Source organism: Melospiza melodia, chromosome 11, assembly GCF_035770615.1.
Source record: "Melospiza melodia melodia isolate bMelMel2 chromosome 11, bMelMel2.pri, whole genome shotgun sequence".
Taxonomy (NCBI): Eukaryota; Metazoa; Chordata; class Aves; order Passeriformes; family Passerellidae; genus Melospiza; species Melospiza melodia.
The window spans coordinates 15,100,564-15,125,956 of record NC_086204.1 but is presented as its reverse complement, the minus strand read 5'-3'; the positions used below and the strand labels follow the sequence as shown (position 1 = coordinate 15,125,956).

The window sequence follows — 25,393 nt, the reverse complement described above, 5'->3', positions numbered from 1 at the left end:
CCCACGGGCCGGCAGCGGCAGCCTCCGCTACTCAGCCCGGGCCTCGCCTCGCCCAACCACCGCGGCAAGAAGGCGGACCCAGGGTCATTCCGCATGGCAGGACCAACACCGCTACGGCGGGGAGCTTTTCCCCGAGCCCGGCCGGGGGTTCTGCGGAGTGGCGGAGCCCAGACCCCGCCACATCCCCTCAGGTGCGGCAGGAACAATGAGCGCCCCAGCTACACCGAGCCCCGGCGGCGCGCACAGATCCGCTCCGGGCGCGCACGCCTAAAGTAGTCCCTCTTTGTTCACCAGCGGCCAAGGCTCGGCTGCGCCCGTGTTCCTCCGCCGCGGCGCGCCCGCCCCCGGCGCTGCCGGCGCAGGCGGGGCCGCCGGGGCGGGGCCGCGGCCCTTTGTGCTCCCAGAATGCACCAGCGCCTCCTCCGCGGGAAACAAAAATGGCGAGGGGCTGCGCTGGGGCCGGGCTGCCCGTGAGGCGGGTCTGACCGTCCCTCGCCGCCTTCCGCCTCGGCTCCGCGCCCGGGGGCCCGCTGCGCACCGAGCGCCCGGCCGCACCGCCGAGGGAGGCTCCCGAGTTCGCCGATTTCCCTGTATGAGGCGGTTGGCACCACTGGAGAGACCGAATGAGGTGAGGGTGGGGGGGAGGGAGGGCCGGCCGGGCCGGGCCGGGCCGGGCCCGCGCGGTGGGGGGGAGCGCGATCCCCGCAGCCCCGGCCGACGGTGCCGCATCCCGGCGGCGCGGCGGGGAGCGCGGCCAGGGGCCCGCTCCGGCGCGGGGAGCCCGAGGCCTGGGAGGGAGAGAGGGAGGGAGCGAGGGGGAGGGAGCTCCCTGCGAGCGGCCGCTGGCAGGCGAATGTGAGGGGTCAGCGGTGCTCCTCGGTGACCAAAACAAAGGGAGGGAGGCAGCGGGCCGGTCGGCGGGGCCGGGGGCTGCAGCGCTGAGGTGCCAGCAGCCTCGCGCCAGCTGTATTTCCATCTTCTCCTCCTTCAAGGATATTGTCCGAGTAGGCTGCGTTTGCTCGAGTGCGAAGGGAACAGCACAAAGAGGTAGTGGTTTTCGTTGGTAACTTTGTATTTGGGGATTTTCTTTTTGTTTGTTTGTTCTGGGTTTTTTGTGTGGCTTTGTTTTCTTTTTTTTTTTTTTTTTTTTTTTTTTTTTTTTTTTTTTAAGTGCCTCATCTCTTAATTTCTGTCAGGCTTGACGATTTGAATATGCACAGCAGGCTTTTAGTCCACTTAAATGTGATAACTATTGCTGGCTGAAAGGATATGCAGTAATGCATTTTCCTTTTTTTGGTATTGAATTCTGTGGAAAGAATGGGCTGATACCTCTTCCAGTGAAAGAGAACAATATGGGTCTGTGCTGGATGCTCTGGACGCTGATATTGGTGTTGAAATACGAGGGCTTGTTGCTCATCCATAAAGGATCAGGGTGCTATTAGAAGTAGAGGGCCTGCATAATTAAATGAAAGGCTCTGCCAGGAAAGCGGTGTAGCATTATGCTTGTTTCTGGAATTTTTGATAGGCCCAGCTTATCATAACTTTAAAAGGTCAAGCGTAGCAATGGATAATGACATGGTGTTCTCCTGACTTAGTTTAAGGGAATGTGGTCAATGATATACACTCAAACTGCCTAAACTGTGGGATAGTAACAAAAAGTTTCCCTCTTGTTTCTTTTTCTTTTGATCTGTAATCAGGTTGGTAAAAGTTAACCTGGTAATGTTTGTCCCTTTTTTTGAGAGCTCAAATTGCATTTAATTTGAAAACATTTGGGATTAAGAGAGGAGGTGAAAATGTTTCATTTCTGTCTTATTAGAATACAGGTTAATGACTTCATAGCTTTTCATTTAAAGGAGAATAAGGGGAAAAAAGATGGAACATATGAAAGGAAATGCATAATGTAGTGAAAATGAGAAGAATCTTTGCAAGGAGCTGCAAGCTGTGAAATGTGGATCTGTGCTGAGAGTATAATGTAGTAATGTTCTCCACAGTTAACCTTTTGTCAAGTAAAGGTGTGTGGCTTCCCAACAACTTGCCTTTTCTGTTCTGGAAAGAATTTAAAATCAGATGTAGATGCTTCTCATATGACTTAATACGGCTGGTCAGCAGGGTATATATATTTTTTTAATAGTTGAAAGATACATGTATTGATAGTTAGTATGAAGTTATGTTTGTCCTTCCCTGCACCAGGAGATCAAGTAAAATTTATGAGAAGAGCAGCTGTAACAAATAAGTTCCAGTTAATTTCCTAGTAGACAGTGGACTTGAGTATTCCCTGGAGATAGATGTGAATTAATGTAGAGGCACTGAAGCACCTTTTGTGCTCCTCATGTGAGCTGTGGGAAGGAGGCTCGGGGATGTGACTGGAGGCCAGCATGGATCTTGGATTAGTTGTGACCTGGCTGCGTTTTTGTGCGAGCGGCCACTGGCCCTGCTGCAGAGTTGGTTTCACCTTCTTCACAGGCCTTCCTTGCCGGAAATGGAGGGGAAGTGTGTCTGAGCAAAACACAACAGGAGAAGAATTATGAAACCACAGGTATGGCTGGAGAGATAATCTCCATGGAGGAGTGAAATCAAGATGCTTAACTTTCCTTGAGAGAAGGAGAGCTAATGCTGAGGGCACTCCTGATGAGTCTGGAAATACTTCATTAACTAAATATCTTCCAGGATATCACTACTTTACTTACATCTTAGATCTATTTATTGTTTAAATTCTGTGGAATGCTTATGGAGGTTGTAGTTCTTGCAGACTAACCTTAAAGAAGAAAACTTATTGTTATGGGATTTTGGTCAGCTCTGAAATCCTTTTCCTTCCCCACTTCTCTCAGAGCAAGGTAGAATGTTGTCTTTTATTTCTTTCATTGCTGGGGTGCATGCTCATGCTCCCTTAGGTCTGTTCTGTTGCTGTGTATACTGGATTTGGATAGTGTAGAAACCCAAAAAGCAGTTGCTGCATTCATAGGGGTGCTGAGGATACAATTAAGGGGAATTATGGTCAGAAAAGGTGTCTTGTGACCCAGTACCAGTGTTTTCTCCCTGTACCTTCATGTGCAAACACATGATCAACCCCAGACAAATGGCTCTTGCAGTACATGACTGCCCTGTCTTTCTTCCCTACGTACTGAATGTGTTATTCTGTAATGATCTTTTCAACTCTAATCCTTTCACTATTTATATCAAAGAGATTTAAAACACTTCTAGTTATTTAAGATTTCTTGAGGGAGAATGTGAGCAAAAATAAAATCACAAATGACTGTAATATTATGAACATGGGGGTACACTTATGCTAGTGACCACCTCTTTTTAACAGTATGCATCAATGTTATTAAGGACAGTCATATTTGACAGGGTCAGAGGGCAGAACCAGAGTATTCTATCTAGATGCTGAAGTTTTGTGTCACAAACAGTCACTTTCTTTCAGTCCTCTGGCTGAACTTCTTTCTCATATGCAGCAGATTCATGGACATAACTGCTAATCAGATTAATAAGCTGCAGGGTGTCACTTTGTTTCTATTACCAGTTTTTTATTTCTTAGAAGCAAAATTTATTACTTTTGTCACTTAATGTGATGTCTGTGCTTTTGAAAGCATGGATCTATTTTAACAACTCACAAATGGAGAAGGAAGCCCAGGCTAAGGTTGGCTGGGAGTCACTTTTGCAGGATTATCTGGGGATCTGACAGACAGAGAGCAGAATACCAGCCAGCAATGTCCTGTGAGCTAAGGCAAGTGGTATCCTGGGCTATAAGAACAGAAGTCTGAGGGGAAATGATTATTTCCTTCTATGCAAAGTCATTAGGCAGCATCTTGGCAGAATTGCTGTGTTTGGGTGCTACCACTGCAAGAGACCTCAAGCTAGAGGAGTTTGGTGTAGGGCCACCAGGACAGTCAGGGACTGCAGCACTTGCTCTGTGACAGGAGGCTTAGGGAACCAGGTTCATTCAGCTTCAGGGAGATATAACAGCAGCCTTCCAGCTCCTGTGGGAAAATCAGTGTGATCCAGTTGGTCTCTTCACAGCATACTTGGCAGGAGGATGAGAGGTAACATGCCTACATTGGGATAAGAGAGATTGTGATGGGGGAGGGAACATCCCCTCTCCAGGGTGGCAGCTCAGCAGTGAAACAGGGGCACAGGGTGCTTTTGTGGCTGCCTGGTTTGGCCTCATGGCTGATGCTGTGCTGAGCAGGACTAGAGAATTCCTGAGAGCCTTTCTACCCTGTGTTATTGCATTATCCTAAACAACACTTAAAACTGAAAGTAATTTTGGTAATGTATTTCTTATCCCCCAGGTATTACTCTCTGCTTTTCTAGACTGAGGGATGCCTGGATTATAGTCCCCTTGCCTTTCTTTGGTGCAGTTGGCTTTTGATTGTACCAGCATGCAAAATAGTGCAAAGATAAGGAGCTTCAAGTGTGTTTTGTACATGTTGTATGATACAGCACATTGGAAAAGCAATATTCATTTCAGTCTATAAAGTAGTGTAAGGGAGAGGCTATAGTCTCAATTTATACTTGATCCTTAGCTTAATAAAAGTTAAGGGCAATGTACTAATAATAATAGCCTGTTTATGTGTAATTGGAAAGTGACTGTTGCAATAACATTGGTATTATGAAAATCAAAGTGATTTTTTTTCTTTTTTGTTACCTGTTGAATTAACCTGATCTGAGGTTTGGACCTGGGTTGGGGTGGAGGACGCTATCCTAAGTTTGACTTGTCATCCTGTTAATTTTGACTGTCTTCTTGGCCCAGCAGAATCTTATCTGGGGGAGGAAAGTACATTTGCCACAATGAACAGATAGTGCTTGTCATGAGACCTCATAAATAGTGGGGAGGCTGAAAGGAAGAAATGTGGCCAGGATCCAATGTTTCTTCAGCTGTTAATGTAGGTACCACATCCAGGTCACAGGCGATGTTGGAAACATGGCTTGAGCTTGGTTATGTGGAGCTGGGTAAACAGGCTATGATTATTACTCTCAGACAAGATTAATTTCCCTTTTTTGCTGTCTTCTAGCTGTGAGCACTTGTGTACCTGGCTTGTTTAGTCACCAGATCTCTCTCTGAGGTACTTCAATTTATTTTAAATGTCAGTCAGTGAATTCATATTAAGGGAAAGAAGACTGAACAGGAAGTTGATGGAGAAGCCAGCTTGTTATTCCAGAGCTGCTGGGAAGGGAGCAAGCTGCTGTATTGGATAAGCCATGTGTGAAACTGCCGTGAGTTTTGTGTGTTCTGAGCCCTTGCTACACCTCCGTTCTCCTCATTCCATGTGAATGTTAACTCCTGTTTCAAGGGGCGAAGACTGCTGGTATTTTACAGCATCTTAGAACTTCTTCATCGTTCATTTTTCTCTAATAAAGGGCTAGTTTGCAACTTCAGACCAAAAAAAAATTGCAGTTAATCAGCAGTAACATCATACTTCCAGAATCTGAAGTGATTATCTCTAGTTGTCATAAGGTCTTTCACTATATTTTCCTTTCCTGTGGGATACCACATTTCCAGTTTTGAGATAGATCCTAAAGCTCTGTGGGCTATCTTAGTACAATGCTCTATGTGTGATTTCTAAGTTGTCTTCTGACAAGTCTTTAAAGTAATCATCTGTTCACTGTGATTTGTATTTACTAGGAATAAATGAGCTATTTGTCCCACTTTGAGTTTTCTCAGCGGATTAAATTTTTTTTAATGTTCTTTGAGCACCTTGTTGTTAAAACTTAGTGTCTTTAATACTTCCAAAAACTATCTGTGCTTATAGGATAGCTGTCATCTGTTACTGTTGCAGCATTTATCAATCAGGCAGCTCTTCTCGAAAAATTTCCTGAAATTGTGTGGATTGTTAGTGCACCTGACTGGTTCAGTCATGCAGTCTGGCAGTGCCAGCTGAGGGAGTTGGTGTCCCAAGTTGCTTGTTTGCATTTATTCAGTTGTGCTTACAAACAGTTCTGTTAAACAGATCAGTGAACTGAGATGGCTGGGGAAAAAAAAACCCAACAAAAAAACCAACCACCCGTCAAGGGAGTTTTTCTTAACAGAAGTTTTTTCACAGCAGTTGTTGAGACTGAAGGAGTACAGGAATATGAATGATTTTAAGAAAAAGACACTTGGAAACAAGAATGCTCAGTCTTTTTAATCCTCCAACCTCTTCACATATTTTTCCCCCAGCTTTTCCACTTCTTTCTGTAGGATAGCTGTAGAGGTACCAAATGAGTACCAAAATTTTCTAACTACTGATAAAGAGATTAGAGTTACAAGTGAGTTAAAACTAACCAATCTAATTTTGATAAATACAATGCTAGGTGCAGTAACTGCTTATGGTTCATAAATCAGACTGATTTGGGTAGTTGACTTTGGGAGGAAATTTGCCATTCCTGTTGACAATAACAATTAATGTCCTGCTTCTGCAATGCATTATAAACTAATATGTTAAGTAGATGAATCGAAGGTATCTACCTGTCTTACTTGAGAATATCTGTGGCTATGGTCTAGACTCAGAGGTGAAAATCAGTGAGCATTTTCAGTACTTTGTCATCAACTTCTCAAGAAAAGGTGGAAGTGCATTTCTATTTTCAAATGTATATCAGTGTGCAGACACATTTTACTGACTGCCACCACTGACTTCTGAAAGATTGCATGGGTATATCAATACTTTTTTTTTGGTTTTGCATTTTAAGTGCTAGAATAAAATACAGCACAACATCCTTAACACTGAGTATTAGATGTAAAGCCATACATACTGTTTAACATACAGTGTAGCTTGATTGTGAAAGTTAAATGAGATAATGTTGATCTTTATATTGTGTGAGATTTTTTTGGAAAACAGTGCATCTGACAGATACTGTGCAATTCTAAGTTCTTGGAGAGAAGTGTTTAAGATGGTGGGGAAATTGTTATTTCCAGGTTACTAACCATATTATATGCTAGGAAGGTGCTATGAAGCTAACTTTAAGGAAGACTGGAAAGCAAGTTGCTGGAAAATGTGGAACTTTAACCTTCGTGCTTGCCAATTTTAAAATTCAGTTCGCATTTGAACTTCCAACAAAAGTTTTATTTTAATGGTAGGTGTGACTTTTTGGCATTCCACTACAGCAGTTAGAGCTGTGACAGGGCAGATGAGCAAGTTAGTAACATTTTATGCAAGTGGCTTTTACACTGGTCTGCCCTGCATTTCTTGTGCAGTGGTTCTGGAAGATACTTCAGAGACACCTACTTTAAGTAACTTATGTCCTATTCATTAAAGTCAACTTGTTAAAGCAGTTGGCTTCCTACTTAGTCGCAGTCAAAATCACTGAGGGAGTGTTTCCCTGAAGAGAAACTTCCTATCCATGTGGCAAGCAACTGTTTAGTTACTGTCAGCCTATTGTAATAAGTAACCCTATTTTCAGTGTCTGAGATAAACCATGAAGTGCCACAGCAGGAGCTGCTTCATGAACTGTTCAGTTGTCACTTCAGCACTGCCATCACTCACAAAGAGAGCAGTGTGGACAATGGAGAAGTGCCTGCTTTATTGGCTCACATCTTTGCTGGCTATCAAGGTTCTTCAGGGGCTGAAGCTGCTATTGTGTATTTATGTTGTTGTATAAGTGAATGTATAGATTCATTTAAGTGTTTTGTGTCAATAAATGATGCACTTTTTTTTGTTGTGCTTCAGTGGTGTTGTGAGCCAAATTTTTGTTCTTAAAAGAATGCTTTTGAAGACTTTTTTAAAAATAAAGCTCACAGTTGTTTTTAAAGTGACAATCTGTACTGTTTATGATAAATGAATTTGTACCTTTTTGTGTATTTGGTACAAGATCTTTCTCGCATTTCTTCAAGCTGGAAAAGAAGAATAAACTTTCCTGCCTTGTAGCAGGAACAGCTACCTATTGCTAGGCTAACCTAGCTTTTCCTAGGGTCTTAAACCCCAGAAAAATTTTTGAAAGAAAGTGTTTGAACCTCTCTGAGGGGAGTTCTGTCAAACTGGTGGTAAACCAGATGTTAGCCAAGAAAGCAAGAAGTGTCCTGGGCTGCCACTCTGCTGTGGTAAACCTATTTTGAATGCTGCATGTGTCCTGTCTCATTTGTCAGAGGTTTAGAGTAGAGCTGAGGAAAAGTAGCAGTAACTTCAATCAGCTTTTGTGTAAGAAGCAGCAGAATTGGTAAGAGTGTTTATCTGGGAAATCTGGCAGGATGTTGGGTCTGAACATTGTTACTTGCACCATGAAGAAAGAAGATGGAAAAGACAGTTTAATTTTCTGATGCAGGGATGAAGGATGTCAGATGAAGTGATAAGGTGTCAGCTGTGAAACAAGCCAAAGGATTTTTTTGGTCCTCTGGTCTTCCCGGGTCACCCATCTGAATATTTTTGTGTTTGGGATCAAGCAGGACTTAAAGTGGTGACCCAGTTGTGCATGAGGATGCCAGAGGCCCATTATAGCTGCTCTTACTGTCATGTCATTGTTAAATGTCACATAGATCATAAATATGCTTAAAGCAGCTGATTTTCTTGTGCCTAACCTTGGTTTAAACTGTTTAGTGTGGTGTTTGAAGCCATTACCTTCCCAGTTTTATTGTCATATTGTGAGTAGTAAACTCTTTAGAGAGATGATTCCTTTCTCCTTGAAGCTGTGGAGCAACTTCTCAAATATCTGTATAGCAATTCTCAAACTATATGGGGCACTAATTAGTTTACTGCTTATGTCTATGCTTTGAGATTAATTCAAATGTTTCTGGTGCTGATAATGTACCTAAGATATCTTGAGTGAGGAGAAACTGCTCTTCAATTGACTGTATCCTGTTTGATTCCCTGCTCCCTAACTGTGTTTGCATCCTAGTTACACATACCTGCAGTTTCTAGAGAAAATATATTCGGATACACAAATGGTAACTGTATTACATAGTCTCCAATTCTGAGTATTACTTGTGAAATTCTGCCTTGTGCAATCTGTGGTCCTGTTTTATAACTTTCTCTATTTTACTGCTTTAATTGAAGTGTAGTGTTTGACAGCTAGTCTGATATAAAAGCATATCCACACTTACATGTAGATAGACTGTATGTTGTGGAATGTATGAGCAAAAATGCTTATTGATACAACTAACTTACAATTTTGGGTTTCATATATGAAGAAAGTTTGCACGATTTGTTGTTTTTCTTTCCTCTCTGTTAGAGTAAGGGTGGAAAATAACAAGGAAAAATTGATTTTACATAAGAAATTCCACATGTAGAAATTCTTCCTGTGCTGGAAAGCTCTACAGTAATGCTTAGTGGCATTACATGGTTCTGTGTTGGTGGTACCTCAGTGTACCTTGAGCCAGCATAATGCTCAAGCTGTGCTCTCCCAACCAAGGTAATGCAGTTAGAATTGGCATCTTTTTAGCTTCTTTGGAATTTTAGAAAACTGGCAGTGATTTGAGTTTTGTATAAGTAATCCTGTATTGAATGTTTTTGATGTGTTTTTCAATGCTTCTGGTGATTTTATGAAGAGTCTCTGAGCTGGGGATGAGCAGCCCCATCCTCATTTACATTTGTTGATTTCCTAGAACACTTCTCTTTTATGAACTTGTTCCTTTCAGAAATTGTACACTTACTTAGTAGCAGAGGCACTGCTACTAAAGCTGTGTAAAGTTACAAAAGACAAGCAGGTCTCTTGCTCCCTGGAGTTGTGGTGCTGGTATTTGCAGTGGTTCCTTTAAGCCAGTCGTGGTTACCTGCTCTCCTGCTTGCCCCCTCAGAGACTCGGCGGCGGCGGGAAATTCACTGGTCCAGAAGCGCTCTCCTTCACGTCGCAGCCACAAGAGCTCCGCGTCTCTGGCCAAGCAGTCGGTCCATGATGGACAGAAAGCCAAAAAGCCATTTTGTAAATTTGAGGAAGGTCAGGATGTCCTAGCTAGATGGTCAGATGGCTTGTTTTATCTTGGAACTATCAAAAAGGTAATCTTATTTTTTAACTTCGCTGGAGTCTTAAAGTATTGCATACCGTTGAAAATTGCAGTATTATTGGCTCACTTATGTAGTATTAAATACATTCTTCTGTTTGGTGCTTTTACTCATGGCTTCCACTGTATTTCTGTCTTTCAGATAAACAAACTGAAACAGAACTGCTTCGTTATATTTGAAGACAGTTCAAAATCCTGGGTTCTCTGGAAGGACATACAAACAGGCAAGAACTTCCATGAAGTAGTCATTGTTTGGTATCCTATTTGTTTAGATTACTGGTATCTGTTAAAAAGATTATTATGTAATATTATTTTATTCTAAGGAGTGATATAATTTAATGTGAACCAGGAACAAAAATTAAATAAGAAAAAAAATATTTTCAAACGACTGTCATTGAAGTTACTGTTTTGGGCTTTTGTTTGTCTGTTTTCACATGAGTGAGGTGGAGAAAAAAACCAATCACCTAAAAATAATCACTTCTAAAAATAATCACATTTGAGTTTGTTTGGGTGGGGGTGGATTAGTTCTCTGCCCTAACAGAAAATTCCAGGCCCTAATTTTCACCAAGTTTATATTCTTTGTACTGTTTTCAGTTGAAATAACAGAATATGGAAAGAAACGAAAGCTTGGTGAATCTTATGTTTGAGCAGAGTTTGGACACTTAAAAGGATCACCATAACTGTTGCACATAAGAAACCATTACAGGTTTTGGAGTATTCATGTGATATAAAGAAACGTGTAGTTATCAAGTGAGGCACCCATGATATAATACCTTACTGGTTTTCAGACATTTCCATAGTAGTTAATGTTTTTATAACCTAATGCTAGTGAAGCATAGATGATAATTTCTTCTGAAAATCAGTTACAGCTTCCTCGTTGTACAAACACAATGGAAATCTGCTCTGGCTCTTGTTGATTCTTGATGTTTAAGATTCTTGATGTCTGCTTAAAGGAAAAGCTTTGTATTGTAATAGCATAAAATCAACTGCTTTATTTCTTGAAGCTTGCAAAAAATTCTGTTCTACTGTGTAGTACTAGTTTATAATCTGACTCATTTATCCTAACTATCAAAATTTAATAAATGAGATGAGGAAAATTTCAAGTTGATGACCCTTATGGGTCTCTTCCCACTCAGATAGTATTTATTTTTAGGTATTTTTAGCCTAAATTTGCATTCTTTATTCAGTTACTGGTTTTTTATTGTTGATGTTGAGGAACCATGGACTGCATAGTCAGTAGGCAATCCAAAGCCTATAGATATCTGATAGCTTATCATATGTGATATAAATATTTATAACAGAGTCTGTACAAAATGTCTGAATATCTTCTTATTAAGAAGTTTGTCACTGTAACAGTAAGTTTCTACAATGCATGCATCTGTAAATGAAATTATGCTGAAGGCTGTACTTGTGGTAACTGTGTTTCAACTGCAGATATAATCTGAAAAAAATCACAATCTGATCTTTGTCTAGGAGCCACTGAGAGTGGGGAAATGGTCTGTACAATATGTCAGGAAGAGTATTCAGAAGCACCAAATGAAATGGTTATATGTGATAAATGTGGGCAAGGTAACTAGATTTTTTTTCTATTTACTGCATTTTTAAAGGTGTTTTGATTTGTTTCACAAAGGAGGATATTTGCCCGGCTATGACTGACTGCTCAACTGATCTTAAGTTTTGTAGCCCTTAGTGGCTATTAACAGCTCAGTGAAAGATGATAATCCATGTTAAAGTGATTAACACCTGTTCTGTAAGTCAAGGTTATTTTTTTCTACTAAGAAAATTTAAAAGACCATTTTGAATGTGTTACCAATCTTTTTGTTCAGGTTTTTGGCACTTAATTGTGAATAATGCCTGATAGTTGCATTAAGTTATGTGCTTCTGGCAACACAGTTAATTCTGTGTAAGCTTTTGTCATTTTAATAACAGTTTCCTGATCATTTTTCATCCAGGTTACCATCAGCTGTGTCACACACCAAATATTGATTCCAGCGTGATTGATTCAGATGATAAATGGCTCTGTCGACAGTGTGTATTTGCAACAACAACAAAGGTGTGTTTCTAGAAAAAAAATGTTCATACATTTCATATTGCATGCATCTTTGTTTTTGAAATTGAAACAATGAAAAGAAATGGCATATTTTCAGTGATTTCTTTTTTATCTTTGATCTGAAGTCAAATTTTGTATGTTGAGAAGTAATGCTGTTTTAGAAATTGGCAATATTACACTCTTAAACAAACATGCTAGTATAAAAACATAAATACACCTGAAAATATTTGACTTGAAAATTATGAAAACCTTTCTACAATCAAATGAAAAGCTTTGAAAATTTCAGATATACATGACTGGTTTTTGTAAACTACTGTATCTGTTCTGGCCCAGAGAGGTGGTGCACTTAAGAAAGGACCAAATGCCAAAGCACTGCAAGTCATGAAACAAACGTTACCATATAATGCAACAGACCTTGAGTGGGATGCAGGTCATAAAACCAACGTCCAGCAGTGCTACTGCTATTGTGGAGGACCTGGAGAGTAAGTAAATGGATAATATGTAAGAACTTTTCTCTACTGCAGCTCCAAACTTGGACTCTTCTTCTAGACTTCCTTGTGAACTTGCTAGTTTTTGTTTCTGTTGTGTGTACATATCAGAAACTGGATGCAAAGTGGGATTTTGAATTCTGTGTGCATTTGTGAAGTGTCTCACAGTGGGAAATGTATTAGTTTCTTTTCTTCTCCCATGAAATATTTTGGTTTGTTTTAATTGTCATGTGGCCATCAGAGATCATCACGCTGCAGTCTGTAATGAGCAAGAAATCTTTTTGTCTTGCTACTTTTGATGTGTTGAGTCTGGATGAAATTGTTTGTTCATGATCTTACAATTCTAGGCAGAATTTTTCAGATGTTAACTCAGCTCTGTCATAAGTCACAAAAATAAATGTGCCTAGGGATTAGTTTAATAAATTTTGTTGGAATAGACAGCTTTCTGATTCTACCATAATGTCATATCCTGATTTTCAGTGACTGGCAGGGGAAACATTTTTTTTTCCCCTCTTATGGCATCACAGAGTCCTCTGCTGGTTCTTTTTTACAAGAAAGGCAAAAGCAGGACTTCTTTAGCATGTAGAAAGGAGTACTCTGGTGTCTGCATGAATGAGTGAAAGAATAAGATAGCATTGTAGATTTGAGGTCAGTGCAAGTAAAGAGTCCCACAAAAAGCAAAGTTTTTGAGGGTATGCACGCAGGACAGAGCTCTGGTTTGAGACTTGAACAAACATGGCTGTCAGCTTTGCATGGTTCCCTTTCTCAAGGGAGAAGCTGAAAAAGGAAAAGGTGTAAACTATGAGGTTTCTTTTGGGGATTCAAGTAGTTGGATCCTCAGAACAAATGTTTGTGACTTAATGCAGAGTTGTGTTGTGCTTTAGAAAGTAACATGGAAGCTAAATCTAGTATGTCAGAAGGAGCTTATATGGAGTTCCTTAATTCTTACTGGGAATTAAAAGGTGGATGTCAGAGTAAATTAAATGGGTTTTTTTCTTAATTTAATAATTTAATTAATTCTTTTACTAGGCTATCTTTTATTATTCCTCTCTGTCTTTCCCAGTAATTCATTATGGAACTAAATGTTAGTGAAATATCCATAGAGGTGACTGTTTTATAAACTGTGCAAATCAGTTTGGGTCACAAGATCTATTTAATTTAAATATAATGAAGAAACAATTTTCAGTAACTTTTTAAACACGTCTTGTGTCTCTTTCTGTTGTTGAAGCTGGTATCTAAAGATGTTGCAGTGCTGCAAATGTAAACAGTGGTTTCATGAGGCTTGTGTGCAGTGCCTCCAAAAGCCAATGCTTTTTGGTGACAGGTAAGAAAATTAAGCTATATTTTGTTGTATTTATTTAAAATATGAGGGAAATCTCACATATGAGCTTTTATTGGGGCATCCATAACACAACAGTTGTTTTCAAAAAGGGCTTGAGTTTTGAGTAGAAGTTTATACACAAGACAGCCTGTGTTTGGGTGCCAGGAAAATGCAGCTCTTCATCTCAGTTGAACAGGATGCAGTGGTGGGTGGTGGAGAGGTGACAAATGGAGAGTTGGATTGCAGCTGTTACTGCCTTTACTTTGTGTGGAAATCCTTTATACAATAGGTGCAACTCTGCATCTTCTATTCATGTGTGAGGGGTTAGGACAAAAAGACAAACAAAAGTGCTGGTCTGTGCTTTTAAAGAGGAACTTGGAGCACTTGCAGTAGATGAAAGGAAAACAAGAAGAGAATCAAAGAGCATTTAATTCATTTTTTATTATAATTTTATGTGGGAAGTTTTCTGGAATGTTTGTATGAAGGAACTGAGTTAGGACCCAGGAATGTGTGGGTCCTTAAAATGCATATTTGCACTTTTGTGCTGGGGACATTACAGAGCATCTTAACTGATACAGTCACAGGCTGAGGACTTCCTCAGGCAGAGTGAAGCAGTGGTAGCAGAATGAAATCAAAGTACCTTGTATCTGGCCCAGTAGGTATCAGCACAGATTAAAGAAGTTGCTAAAGTAAAGAATAAAGGGGCTCACAAATACTACATGGCTGTGTTTCTAGCTTGCTTAACGTTCATTATTTTCATGATCAGGGTGTTTAAACACTCTGTGTATGAACACCCATCACCCAGACATGTGTACATATACATTTGTATGTGTTTTTAGGTTTTATACGTTCATTTGCTCAGTTTGCAGTTCTGGACCAGAATACCTCAAACGTTTACCCTTGAGATGGTAAGTATGAATTTTTAAAAAAAGAGTGAGTTGGATACATGCTCTGCTTTTCTTTCTGATGTTCTGGTTCTCCTTGCCAAAAAGGGAATCTGCTTGTTAGCTTGAGCTGTTTCCTGAGTCCTTCTTGCTGTGTGTATGATCAGGGATAAATCTCTTTCAAAGTTATCTGCAAGGGTAGAGATATATTGTGATTGCATGCTCTTGGGATTCAATCCTGGGATCATTCAGTGCAGTGACAAGCAACTCACTTGTTGTTTATATGAAGATTGTGATATCTAAATCAAGTGTTTCTTGCAGGTTTAGGATCCTGCTGTATTATATAAGCCAAACATAGTGGGCACCAGAGCACACATCCTGATATATTTTATAAAAGTTTCCTTGAATAGACTTAATGGAACTAGTCTGTAATAGAAATTATATCCAATTTAGTGGATGTATACCTAGTGCTAACAGATACATGGTGGAAATTACCTTGTTAAATGTTAATTCACCAAAATACTTGCATGAATTCAGAACTGATACATTCAAGTATGAATTCAGACTTACTTACATATCCCATGGTCCAGACCAGTTTTGGAGCTTAAAAAAATATCATGACAATGACGTGAGGCAGAAATGAAAGTGAGATGCAAAACAGAAGGAATCACTTGAAAAGAAATTGCAGGAGACTTCACAGTGTTGTCTGGATTGGGTGTCTTAAGTTGGGCTTTGTGTTCCTCCACCTGTATAATGCTAATATCTTTTCTACTAAATTGTTTCAAAGGAAAGCAATTGGAAGAAAAATACTTGTTTTCTCTGGTTTTTTTATTCAAATATTCTAGGGTAGATATAGCACATCTATGCCTTTACAACCTAAGTGTTATTCATAAAAAGAAATATTTTGATTCGGAGCTTGAACTTATGGCCTACATTAATGAAAACTGGGATAGATTGCATCCTGGTGAGGTAAGTAAGTAGAATACCCTTTCTTGTTTCTAAATCACAGTGCATACATATGTCCTGAAAGTTGACAAACTGTGAACTGTTTTACTCTGGATGTTAAATCCTTTAGTACTTTAAAATCTGATAATCCCAAGTAATGACATAATTTTTTATTTCCTTGCAGAAATAGAATGCTTTTTAAGTGGTGCATATTTTTCTAAACTGTAAAATTTCTTCAAGTCATCTAGGCAACTAATTGCTTGCATGGTGACTTTCCATTACTTAGCTGTTTATTCTGTTGCATATCTACATTCTGTTTTAGTTTCATGATTCTTTGATTACATTGATATTTTCATGTGTGACCTGAAAATCTAAATGTAGAATTGAAGGCAGAGTATATTGCATGTGAAGACCACATTCAGTGTCTCTAAGGTGTAACACATTGTTTGTGTTAAATATTCTACTAAAAATTTTTTTCTTTCCTTCCTAATTCTTACAGTGGTGGTGGTCAGTTTGTATCCAGTTTGTTTTTGATCCTTTTGCAGTTGGATTCAGCTACTTGTCAAGACATTTTTATTTTAGTTCATTACTATACTAGTTATTTTCCCAGCTATTTGATTACTGAGAATTTATCTTAGCATTAAAGAAAATCCATTTACTCAAGTAGATTGACTTCATATTTAACTAAGAGGACCAGTGTTCATTTTGGTTCCTTCATATGAGGTTAGATGCAAAAATTTATGACTTAAGTTCAAAGTGGGATACTGCTAGTAGAATAAGTACTCTTTTTGTGCATGAAAAATGTTTAGGGTTTTGAAGGTTTTTTTAAATATATGGCATATAATGGATTGAAATTTTCTATCGGTACATTCTACTTCCATACTTCAGTAAATTCATAGAACTGTAGTCCATTTTTTTTAGCACTCACAATGTGAGAACCAAGTGTATGTTCTTGGTTGAAATAAGTAACTATTTTTCATAAATAATGGAAAATAGTCTAAAGATATGTATTTTAAACTATCAGTGTTTGATAGAAAGTTAAGCAAACACTAAAGCATTGCTAAAAATTAGAGTTATGAATACATATCTGGTTTACTTAGCTGTGTATGGCATCTTTTATCTAAGTGATAAATCGATAAATAGAATCGATAAATCTGTCATATGAAGTCTTGAGCTTTGAATTAAAAAAAGGCTACACAAAATGTAATTTTCACACCATATTTTCAATTTAATTAATTTTTTAGCTATCTTACTATACAGCTTAACAAGTATGTAAGCTGTATTAATTTTGAATTTGGTTTTTCTCAGCACTGAGGGAAGTTAGAAGAAAATGGTTTGTTCATTTAACATAATACTCCTCACATTTAACATAATGCCATGTGGACTGGCTGGTCAGAGCAGTGGATGAGGAGGGTGGAGCTGTCATTGGCTTGGAGCACATAAGCCATTTTGAAGAACTTGAAAGGCTGCACTCTTCTTTGTGCTCTTCTCCTTTCTGCTTCCAATCCATCCATGCTCAGTCTGTGAAAAACATGTAACTAAGGGGGAGGAAGGAAAGGGCAGATCCGAAACAAATAAATTCACTGCGTTACTTGCTATTTTCAATTCTTTAATATTTCTACACCTTCAGGGGAACTACTGATTTGAAGTCTGAATGTTACACTTTTAGAGGGCTAGATTTTGAATAAATTCATACAAGCTGTTTTGAAGATATTTAAATACCTTATTCTGTACAGATTTTAAATGTCTTTCATGAAGTTGGCAAAAATTGGCTTGAAAATTCTGATTAACTTTAGTTAATTAGGGAAATGAGGGAAACAAATTAGTCACAGAAATAATTAACATGTACAATATAGTAATTTTAGGGGTTTTGTGATCTCCTTAAATTGCCACTGTTAAAAATGACATTTTAATTTCCTTCTCCACCTATTTATACTTGAGTAAGAGGAAAAGGCTTTTAGCTGTAGGTAAGACAGTAGTAAATGGCGGAGTTATCAGAACTCCTAAGCCAGTAATTTTTAACATGTTGTTATTTAGAAAGCAATAAATATGTGGCAATTTTCTGTAGTCTGGCATTGCAAGACCTCTAGATAGCAATGGATTGAACAGAATGCACACGGTGAAGATGGAAAAGAAGTTGTTACTTTCTTTGGCTAAAACCTCTTGAGCACCTCCATTACTTTTGGTAGTCAGGTATACTTTCAGTCTTGCTCAAAATTATGTTAAAATGTTGGGGTTTATGAGTACATTTATTCACTTATTTTTAGCTGTTAGCATGTTGAATTCTTTGACCTTTTCTCTGTGATGTTTGGTGAGGATTGTATTCTTTAAAAATTATCTGATCCTGAGTTTTTTGTTGAGTTTCTTTGAGCTGTAAATGTACTGTCTGGTCTTTAGTATTCATATTAATAGTGAAGCTTATAAACTGCTGACAGCTCTATAATTACAGATAAATTTGCAAGTTTTGGCATGGCAACTGGAAACAATGGTAGTTCTTGAATTGAAAAGTAGATAGATAAATATAAATGTAAACAATCTGTTTTTACATTCTGGTACATAAATGTTGTGTCTGTGTGATAGTCACCACCATACTTATGTTTTTCTCTGTAATTATTTATGCAAATTTTCAGAGAGAAGATTTCATGTTTTGAAAGCTTGATAGGGACTAGTTACTTGAAGTTTTGGTGAAAGGAGAGAGGTTAGGCTGGGTCTTAGCTAAAGGGTCATGAAAATACATCTACTGGTTTGGGGTTTTATTAATTCTAATAATTTTTCTGAGTGTTTTTCTTTTTTGTATCAAGTTGAGTAGTATTAAAAATATGAAATGAGTCCTATAGCAGACTTTTGCCATAATTATAATAAATAACTAGGCTCTTTTGTCTATTTACTTATCCTCTGTTTGCAATCTCAATTAATTTAGGAGTACATACAGAAAACTTTTTGTTAGGAGTCTTGGGAGGTTGTTGGGATCTTGGGAGTCCTGTTAGGATTGCTTGGGAGATTAATCTGGTGTTATGTTCCCTCACTGTACTAAAGGTTTTTGAGATATTTTTCTTGTACTTCTTAAAAGTGAAACTCATTCTATGTCCTGGGCTTGATCCTGGCATTAATTCTGTGGATGTAAATCACAAAATGTATGGGATTATGGTTAATATGCACAGCTAATATTTCCTTTAATGTACTTCACATTCAAATCTATAGTTACAGTGACTAAAAGAAACTGGGATCTTTCTATTACTAAAGAATTTGAGAGGTTAAATGATTTCTTAATACTTTACAGCTGGCAGACACACCAAAATCTGAAAGATATGAGCATGTCCTGGAGGCATTAAATGATTACAAGACTATGTAAGTTATTGGTACTTGTTGTTTTAAATGTTGTTTGCCTGTTTAATCTGACTTAGGTTACAGTCTTCAGTCTATGTGATAATCACTCTGACTGTAGATAGCATTAAAGTTTGAAATAATGTTTCTATTACAAACTATAACATTACATAGCTGTTTTGATTGTGACCCAGACCAAGAGAACCATTTTAACTTCCATTCTCCTTCCACTTCACATTCTGTTTTTGAGGAGGAGGATTGCAATGGGGTAAAGAGGGGAATAAAGTAGCATTTAAATGGCTATTCTCTTTGCATAATTTTGTTTTGCATGTACCATGCTGTTGTAAAAGTTGAGTTCCCTGGTATCAGAACTTTAACAATTAATTTAACATCCATCTAGGTTTATGTCTGGAAAAGAAATAAAGAAAAAGAAGCATTTATTTGGTTTGAGAATTCGAGTTCCTCCTGTGCCACCGAATGCTGCTTTAAAGGCTGATAAAGAGCCAGAAGGAACTTCACATGAGTTCAAAATTAAAGGCAGAAAGTCATCTAAACCAATCCCTGATGTGAGGTAAAATAACCCAGTCATTCTAGCTGTCTTGTGGTTAATTTGGGCTACTTTAGTTATTTTTTGGTGCCAACAAAAAAGGCTTTTTCTTTGTAGAATGTTTTTTTTTCCAAATTAATTGTAAAGGCAGGTTATTTGTGAGAACAAGGTCTTAGAACAAATTTCTGTTAGGATTCTTCTAAAAAATCAACATTAAATTTAGCAGTAAGAACAACAGAAAATATCCCAACTTTGCTGTCATTTGGGAAACAAAACCTTTTGCCTTACTGGATCTCTTAAGCAATAATCTAACTAGAATTCTCAGTAGGAAGGATGTTGGGAAATAGTAACTTGTATTGGTAAATGTGCCATCTTTTTCACCAAGAGTGGTCATATGAATAAATGATATTTAACACTTGTTCATTCCTCTTCAACATTTGGGAATCATTAATGTCCCTAGAAGTACATTGACTCTGTTATGTTACTATAAAACAAAACCATGTAGCTTTGTACCTGCAAATTTTTATTTGCCAGAATCACCTCATTTAATACAATGTTTTAGAAATAAGCATCTAATTGTTACTCATTGCCAAAGGAAAACATGTATTCAATGAAAACTATCATCAGTAATACAGAATAAAATACAAATTTTCTTCTAGGGAATTAAGTAATGGTATAGAAAGAAAGGGGAAAAAAAAATCAGTAGGTCGTCCACCTGGTCCCTATACAAGAAAAATGATTCACAAAACTCCAGAGTCATCTCCTCTGGTAAGGATATTTCTTCCCCCTTCCTCCCTTCCTTCTAACTGCATCATAAATGTTGAAGAAAAACATAACAAGTTAATATGAATTTATGTTCTCCCCTCCTTGCTCGCAAATAAAATCAGTAAAAAAATTTAAGTACCTTTTTTTCCCCCTTAGGATAATGAACCAGTTCCAGTGATAGAGAACCCAGCCTTGGAATTACCATGCACTGTTGGGTAAATTAAAAAAAATCCCTCCCATCAAACATTGTAACACCATGTCATTTATCTGTTTGCTTCTGAAATGTCAGCTCAATTTTTAATGTAAGATTGTTTTTTTTGCCTGGCAAACCCGTTATCTTGCAAAACAGGAAATCTGATGGAACTGCACATTCATCCAATACCTCAGATGTGGAATCCACAGGTGCTGCCAGTATGAAAGAAACTACCTCATCTAACATTTCCAGACATTATAGGTAACTATTCAGTTACTCTATCTGCTATGAAGATCAAGATTTGCAGTGTATTAATTTTACTAAAATTTTCTCAGAGTAGAGCTATAAATAGCATGGGGAAACACAAAGAAATAGGATGAGTGAAAATTTGTCTTTAATAGTTCTGTTTACAAGTCAGAGATTGAGGAATTTTGCTAACCACTGTTTTTTGATACAAAATATGTGGCTAAGTGACATTTACTGAAAAGAATTAAACTGCAAACATTTGCTGAGTTTAGTTTTCTATTAGTGGTCACAATAGAACTGATGTACTCTAATTTTAGCAGCTTGTTGTTTTTTAGGTTTGTATGTTCATGTTATAAAATACTAAGTATGCTGTGATTTTCTACAGTCAATAGAGCGTGAAAAAATTCTGGCACAGAGTTTATAAATAAATTATTAACTGCAGTCAACCTTCCTTCAAGCAAAAACTTTTCCCTCTCTTAAGTTCAGCAAATAGAAATTTCTCTTTTATTGACGTACGTGGATTTTACTATTTTGTCTCCCCTTTCTGGTTCATACTATTGAGTGCTGTCATGAGTCATTTTGTGGGCACTGTTGATACACACTAATTTTCAAGTAGCTCATGTTTAATTTAGAGTTCTGAAATTGTTAGCAACTGTGTCATACTTACAGTTACCTGTCAGTAGGCAATAAGTATTTTTTGAGTGAAAAAACAACAAAAGTTATTACATGAGTGACATGCCAATAACTGATGATACAGCATACATGTTGAATTCCCTTGGAGTTAATGCTGTGGGGTTTTATTTTCAATAGTTTGTCTGCATTCCCTTGGAGTTAATGCTGTGGGGTTTTATTTTCAATAGTTTATCTGACTCGAGAAAAAGGACTCGAACAGGAAGAACTTGGCCTGCTGCAATACCACATTTGAGGAGGAGAGGCCGCTTTCCACGAAAAGCACTCCAGACTCAAAATTCAGAAATTGTCAAAGATGATGAGAGCAAGGAAGATTACCAGTATGATGAACTCAATACAGAGATACTTAACAACTTAGCAGATCAGGAGTTACAGCTCAATCATCTGAAGAACTCCATCACTAGTTACTTTGGTGCAGCAGGTAGAATAGCTTGTGGGGAAAAGTACCGTGTGTTGGCTCGCCGGGTGACACTTGATGGAAAGGTGCAGTATCTGGTGGAGTGGGAAGGAGCAACTGCATCCTGACTGTAGGACTGAACATTATGTTCACTGCACTGTCATCTGTAAGTACAGCTCATAATGCAGAGCCATGAGAGAAATGGTCTTTAAATGTGTTTCTAAAAAAAAACAAAAAACAAAACAAAACCAGTTTAGCCTTAATGTGTAATTGTTATCATTATCATTACAGCTCTTGTGAAAAAGACTTATCTTTTTAAAATCTGATCTGAGACTTAAATTTTTTAATCTGAACATTGTTAGATTGTTGTAGGTTGGGATATTTTGGGTTACAATTGCTTAAAAATGTGCATGGTGTTTAAAAAAAGATGACATTTTCTAGAGAACATTCCATGGATACAGTTATTGTGATTTAGAGAAAATATTATGTAGATAGCACAAATATTTGAAAAATCTTGTTTTCTTACCCAAATGTTTGCAGAAATGTATTTCTATTTCAATACTTTCTAGATTTCATAAGTGCAGTGTATATAATGCCTACTGAAGACTGTAAAATACTGAAGTTTTCTTTCAAACAAAGTGTAAAAAAAAAAAAAAAAAGAAAAAAAAATATATTGAGCCTGTAAATTGCTCTGTGACCAGACTTCATTGTCTTCTTAATATATTCAGTGTGTGTGCGTGTGTGTGTGCTGTATACCAAGGTGTATATGCACACACAGCCCTGGCGTGTATATAGATGTGTGATTGTGACCTATGCAATACAAATTATGGGATCGGTCAGCTTCTGAGAATACATCCCATAATTCTTTTTTCAGGAATAGTTGCCAGTATTTACACAGCAGCATTTCTTCTCAGGCTTATTGGGTGCTGTTGCTTTTTACGTACTAAGGAAAAGTGTCCAACCAGTGCAGCGTGTTCTGGCAGTGGGTGCAGTCAATGATGGTCATGTGCTCTACATTCCATTATTTTCCATTTGAATTAACCAATAAAAAATAATGCAGGATCTGAAGATTTTGAAATTAATTCTACTGGATATAACAATTTGAAAGCTCTTGTGGCACTCTGTAAATTTCATGTCCCAGTTATAAAGTAAGTTGACAGGATTCATGCAGGATTTCTACATACATGTAGAACAGTCATATTTTGATAAATGGAGTATGAATTAAGTGTATTATTGCACAGGGTCAACAAATGTTGCCATTTGAAGTAACGTTACTGATTTTATTACAACATTACCTCTTTTGTGTTTATAAAATGTACCAAGTTTTAAATTGGTAAGATTATTTTACTTGTTTAAAAAAAAAGTCAAAAAGTCTCTTGCCAGTATTAGATATTTTTTCTTTGTCTGCTACTTTTTGAGGGGGTTTTAGCCAAAGAGTAAACAGAAGAATATTTTTACTTTGGTGGTTATTCACTGTACTGTATAAGGTTAGATTTCTTACATGCTTACAGTTTGCCACCAAAATAAAATTATGTAACATTAACAAATGACAGAGTGGTTTAAAGTGTACTGCCTGAGTTAGTACTTATTTATTCCATTACTTGGTTATTTGGCTTTTTCTGCTCATCTTGAACATCTTGAAAAGGTGACTTTTTTCCTGAATTTTTTTTTGTTACCTTATAGCCAAAGGAAGCAGAGAAAGCTTTTTATCCTGTGTTTGGCTTATGGCTGGCTGGGTTATATTAGCTTTATAAAAATGCTAATTAAAAACTCCCACTTCTGTTTATCTTCACTAAAATGTGTGGGTTTTTTCTCACACCCTCAGCTATTAATTTAATGTTGCCTTGCCTATAGCTGCAATATTTTGATAACACAGCAACTTCATGTTAATTTTTGAATGTTTATATCTTGAGATAATGCAAAATGTAAAGCCTTTGTAACCTTACTCACACCATCTGTATTTGTCTTTATTGTTTCACTTTATCCAAGTCCTTTAATTCTAACTGAACACCAGCAGTATTTTTCATAAAGATTCATTTAATGATAAATATTGGAATGTACTTGGGGACTTAAGTGGGGGAGGTGTGGGGAGAAAATACTTGTCAAACTTCAGTTGTCCATAGACCTAACTATTGTGAATGTTGTTTTCATTTTATCACGGTGGTTGACTTAACTCTGATGTTCAGTTTGTATTTTTGGAATTGCTTTTCTCTTAGAATTAAAAGACCAACATTAAATGTGTGTATTTTTTGAGAGAGAAGAATGAGTTTTGATTCTGTACTCTTGTGAAGCACATACTTGGTGGCATCCTCCCATCCATCACTTCCCAATCACTAGCTTTCCTGTTCCTGTCCTGGAGACACTTGCCCTGCACATAGACACTAACTGGTGTTCCAGCTATGGTTGAGGGATGCTTTGTTACAAGGTGTCATGTACTGGAAAATGCTGCAATAGTGCTGCTGAAGATAGAGCTAGAGTAGTAGTTAAAGCACACCTACAAATGCCTTTCTCATTTTATGTGAATTTCATTGTATGTAGTAGTGGTGTGTCTAAAGGAAAAGACAAATGTTGCTGTATGTAATGATTTCATCCTGGTATAACTCGATCACTGTATGTACGCATGTGTGTAAATATATGTAATTCGACTTTGTTGTGGTCACTGATCTAGAACCATTTCTATGTGTATATTTAATATTTTTCCATTATGTTTTATTTGTATTACAGTAGTATTTAGATAGGAGAAGTCTCTTGTGACAGTTCTAAAAATATAGATATCGCATGAACAATTCAGCAAAGAAATAATGGCACAATGCTGGTCAGAATTGTAAGATATGCATCATAGCAAACTATTTGTCAAATCATTGTTCTCAACAATACTTCAACAGGAATTTTGAATAAAACTGTGGTTTTTCTATGCATAATGCATTTTGAGTGAGATTACGAAGGAATTTTGAAAAATCTCTAAGCGTGGTACATGAAATGAAGGTCAATATTTTAATTTAACATGATGAAGACATACATTAAAAAAGGCCTTTAAAGGTGAAGACAAGCACTTTATTTTCTAGGGGGTGGGGAGATAATTTAATAAACAGAAAAATGGTTTGTCTTTGGAACATCCTACTAAAGTGATCTTTAGTGTTATATTTTAAAAGGAAATTGGTGAATGGAGATGGAACATACCAAGGCTGACGATGGAGCTATAGAACAGAGTGATAAGAATAAACTGGACAGAAGCATCAGTTCTGTACACAGAGGGAAGAGGAGGAGTCTTGCAAATGCTATGCTGGTAATATGTTCAGGCACATCTCTAGTTGGATCACATCTGTCTGAATGAAAAATAAGGGCATGATGGAAGAAAATTACTTTTTGTAGAAATGGAGAAAAGGGTTTAGGAAACATTGAAACATTGTTTGGTCAATGTTGAACTTAAATACCCATATTGAGGTGTCAGATCTATTGACATCCTAGTTTAGTTAGAAAAACATTTATGCATGAGTTAAACTTTGGGGTTGTCAATGTTTGTAGAAAAGCTTGCTGGTGTTTTGTTTGGTTTTTTTTTTTTATAAATTGGATCATCTATAGGTGAGGTGTGGTGAAATGAAGGACAGGGGAAAAGAGTCTCCTTTGGAGTCCCTG

At 37.6% G+C, this 25,393-nt stretch overlaps 1 protein-coding gene across 3 annotated transcripts; it reads left to right on the top strand.

Moving 5' to 3' along the window:
- Positions 1 to 513: 513 nt before the first annotated feature.
- On the top strand, positions 514 to 24,678 carry MTF2 (metal response element binding transcription factor 2). Of its 3 annotated transcripts, none has more exons than XM_063165705.1 (16): positions 553 to 628; positions 993 to 1,047; positions 9,704 to 9,902; positions 10,050 to 10,131; positions 11,381 to 11,476; positions 11,860 to 11,960; positions 12,291 to 12,439; positions 13,674 to 13,769; positions 14,606 to 14,674; positions 15,496 to 15,619; positions 18,876 to 18,943; positions 19,320 to 19,490; positions 20,126 to 20,234; positions 20,388 to 20,446; positions 20,581 to 20,685; positions 21,531 to 24,678. In XM_063165705.1, exons 5-16 carry the CDS (start codon positions 11,401 to 11,403, stop codon positions 21,883 to 21,885), a joined length of 1,482 nt encoding a protein of 493 aa, XP_063021775.1. In that variant the 5' UTR covers positions 553 to 628; positions 993 to 1,047; positions 9,704 to 9,902; positions 10,050 to 10,131; positions 11,381 to 11,400; the 3' UTR covers positions 21,886 to 24,678. The 3 variants fall into 3 exon arrangements, with proteins under 3 accessions (XP_063021773.1, XP_063021775.1, XP_063021774.1); XM_063165704.1 differs by lacking the exon at positions 993 to 1,047 and adding an exon at positions 2,464 to 2,536 and having other exon boundaries at positions 589 to 628; XM_063165703.1 differs by lacking the exon at positions 993 to 1,047 and having other exon boundaries at positions 514 to 628.
- Positions 24,679 to 25,393: the final 715 nt, after the last annotated feature.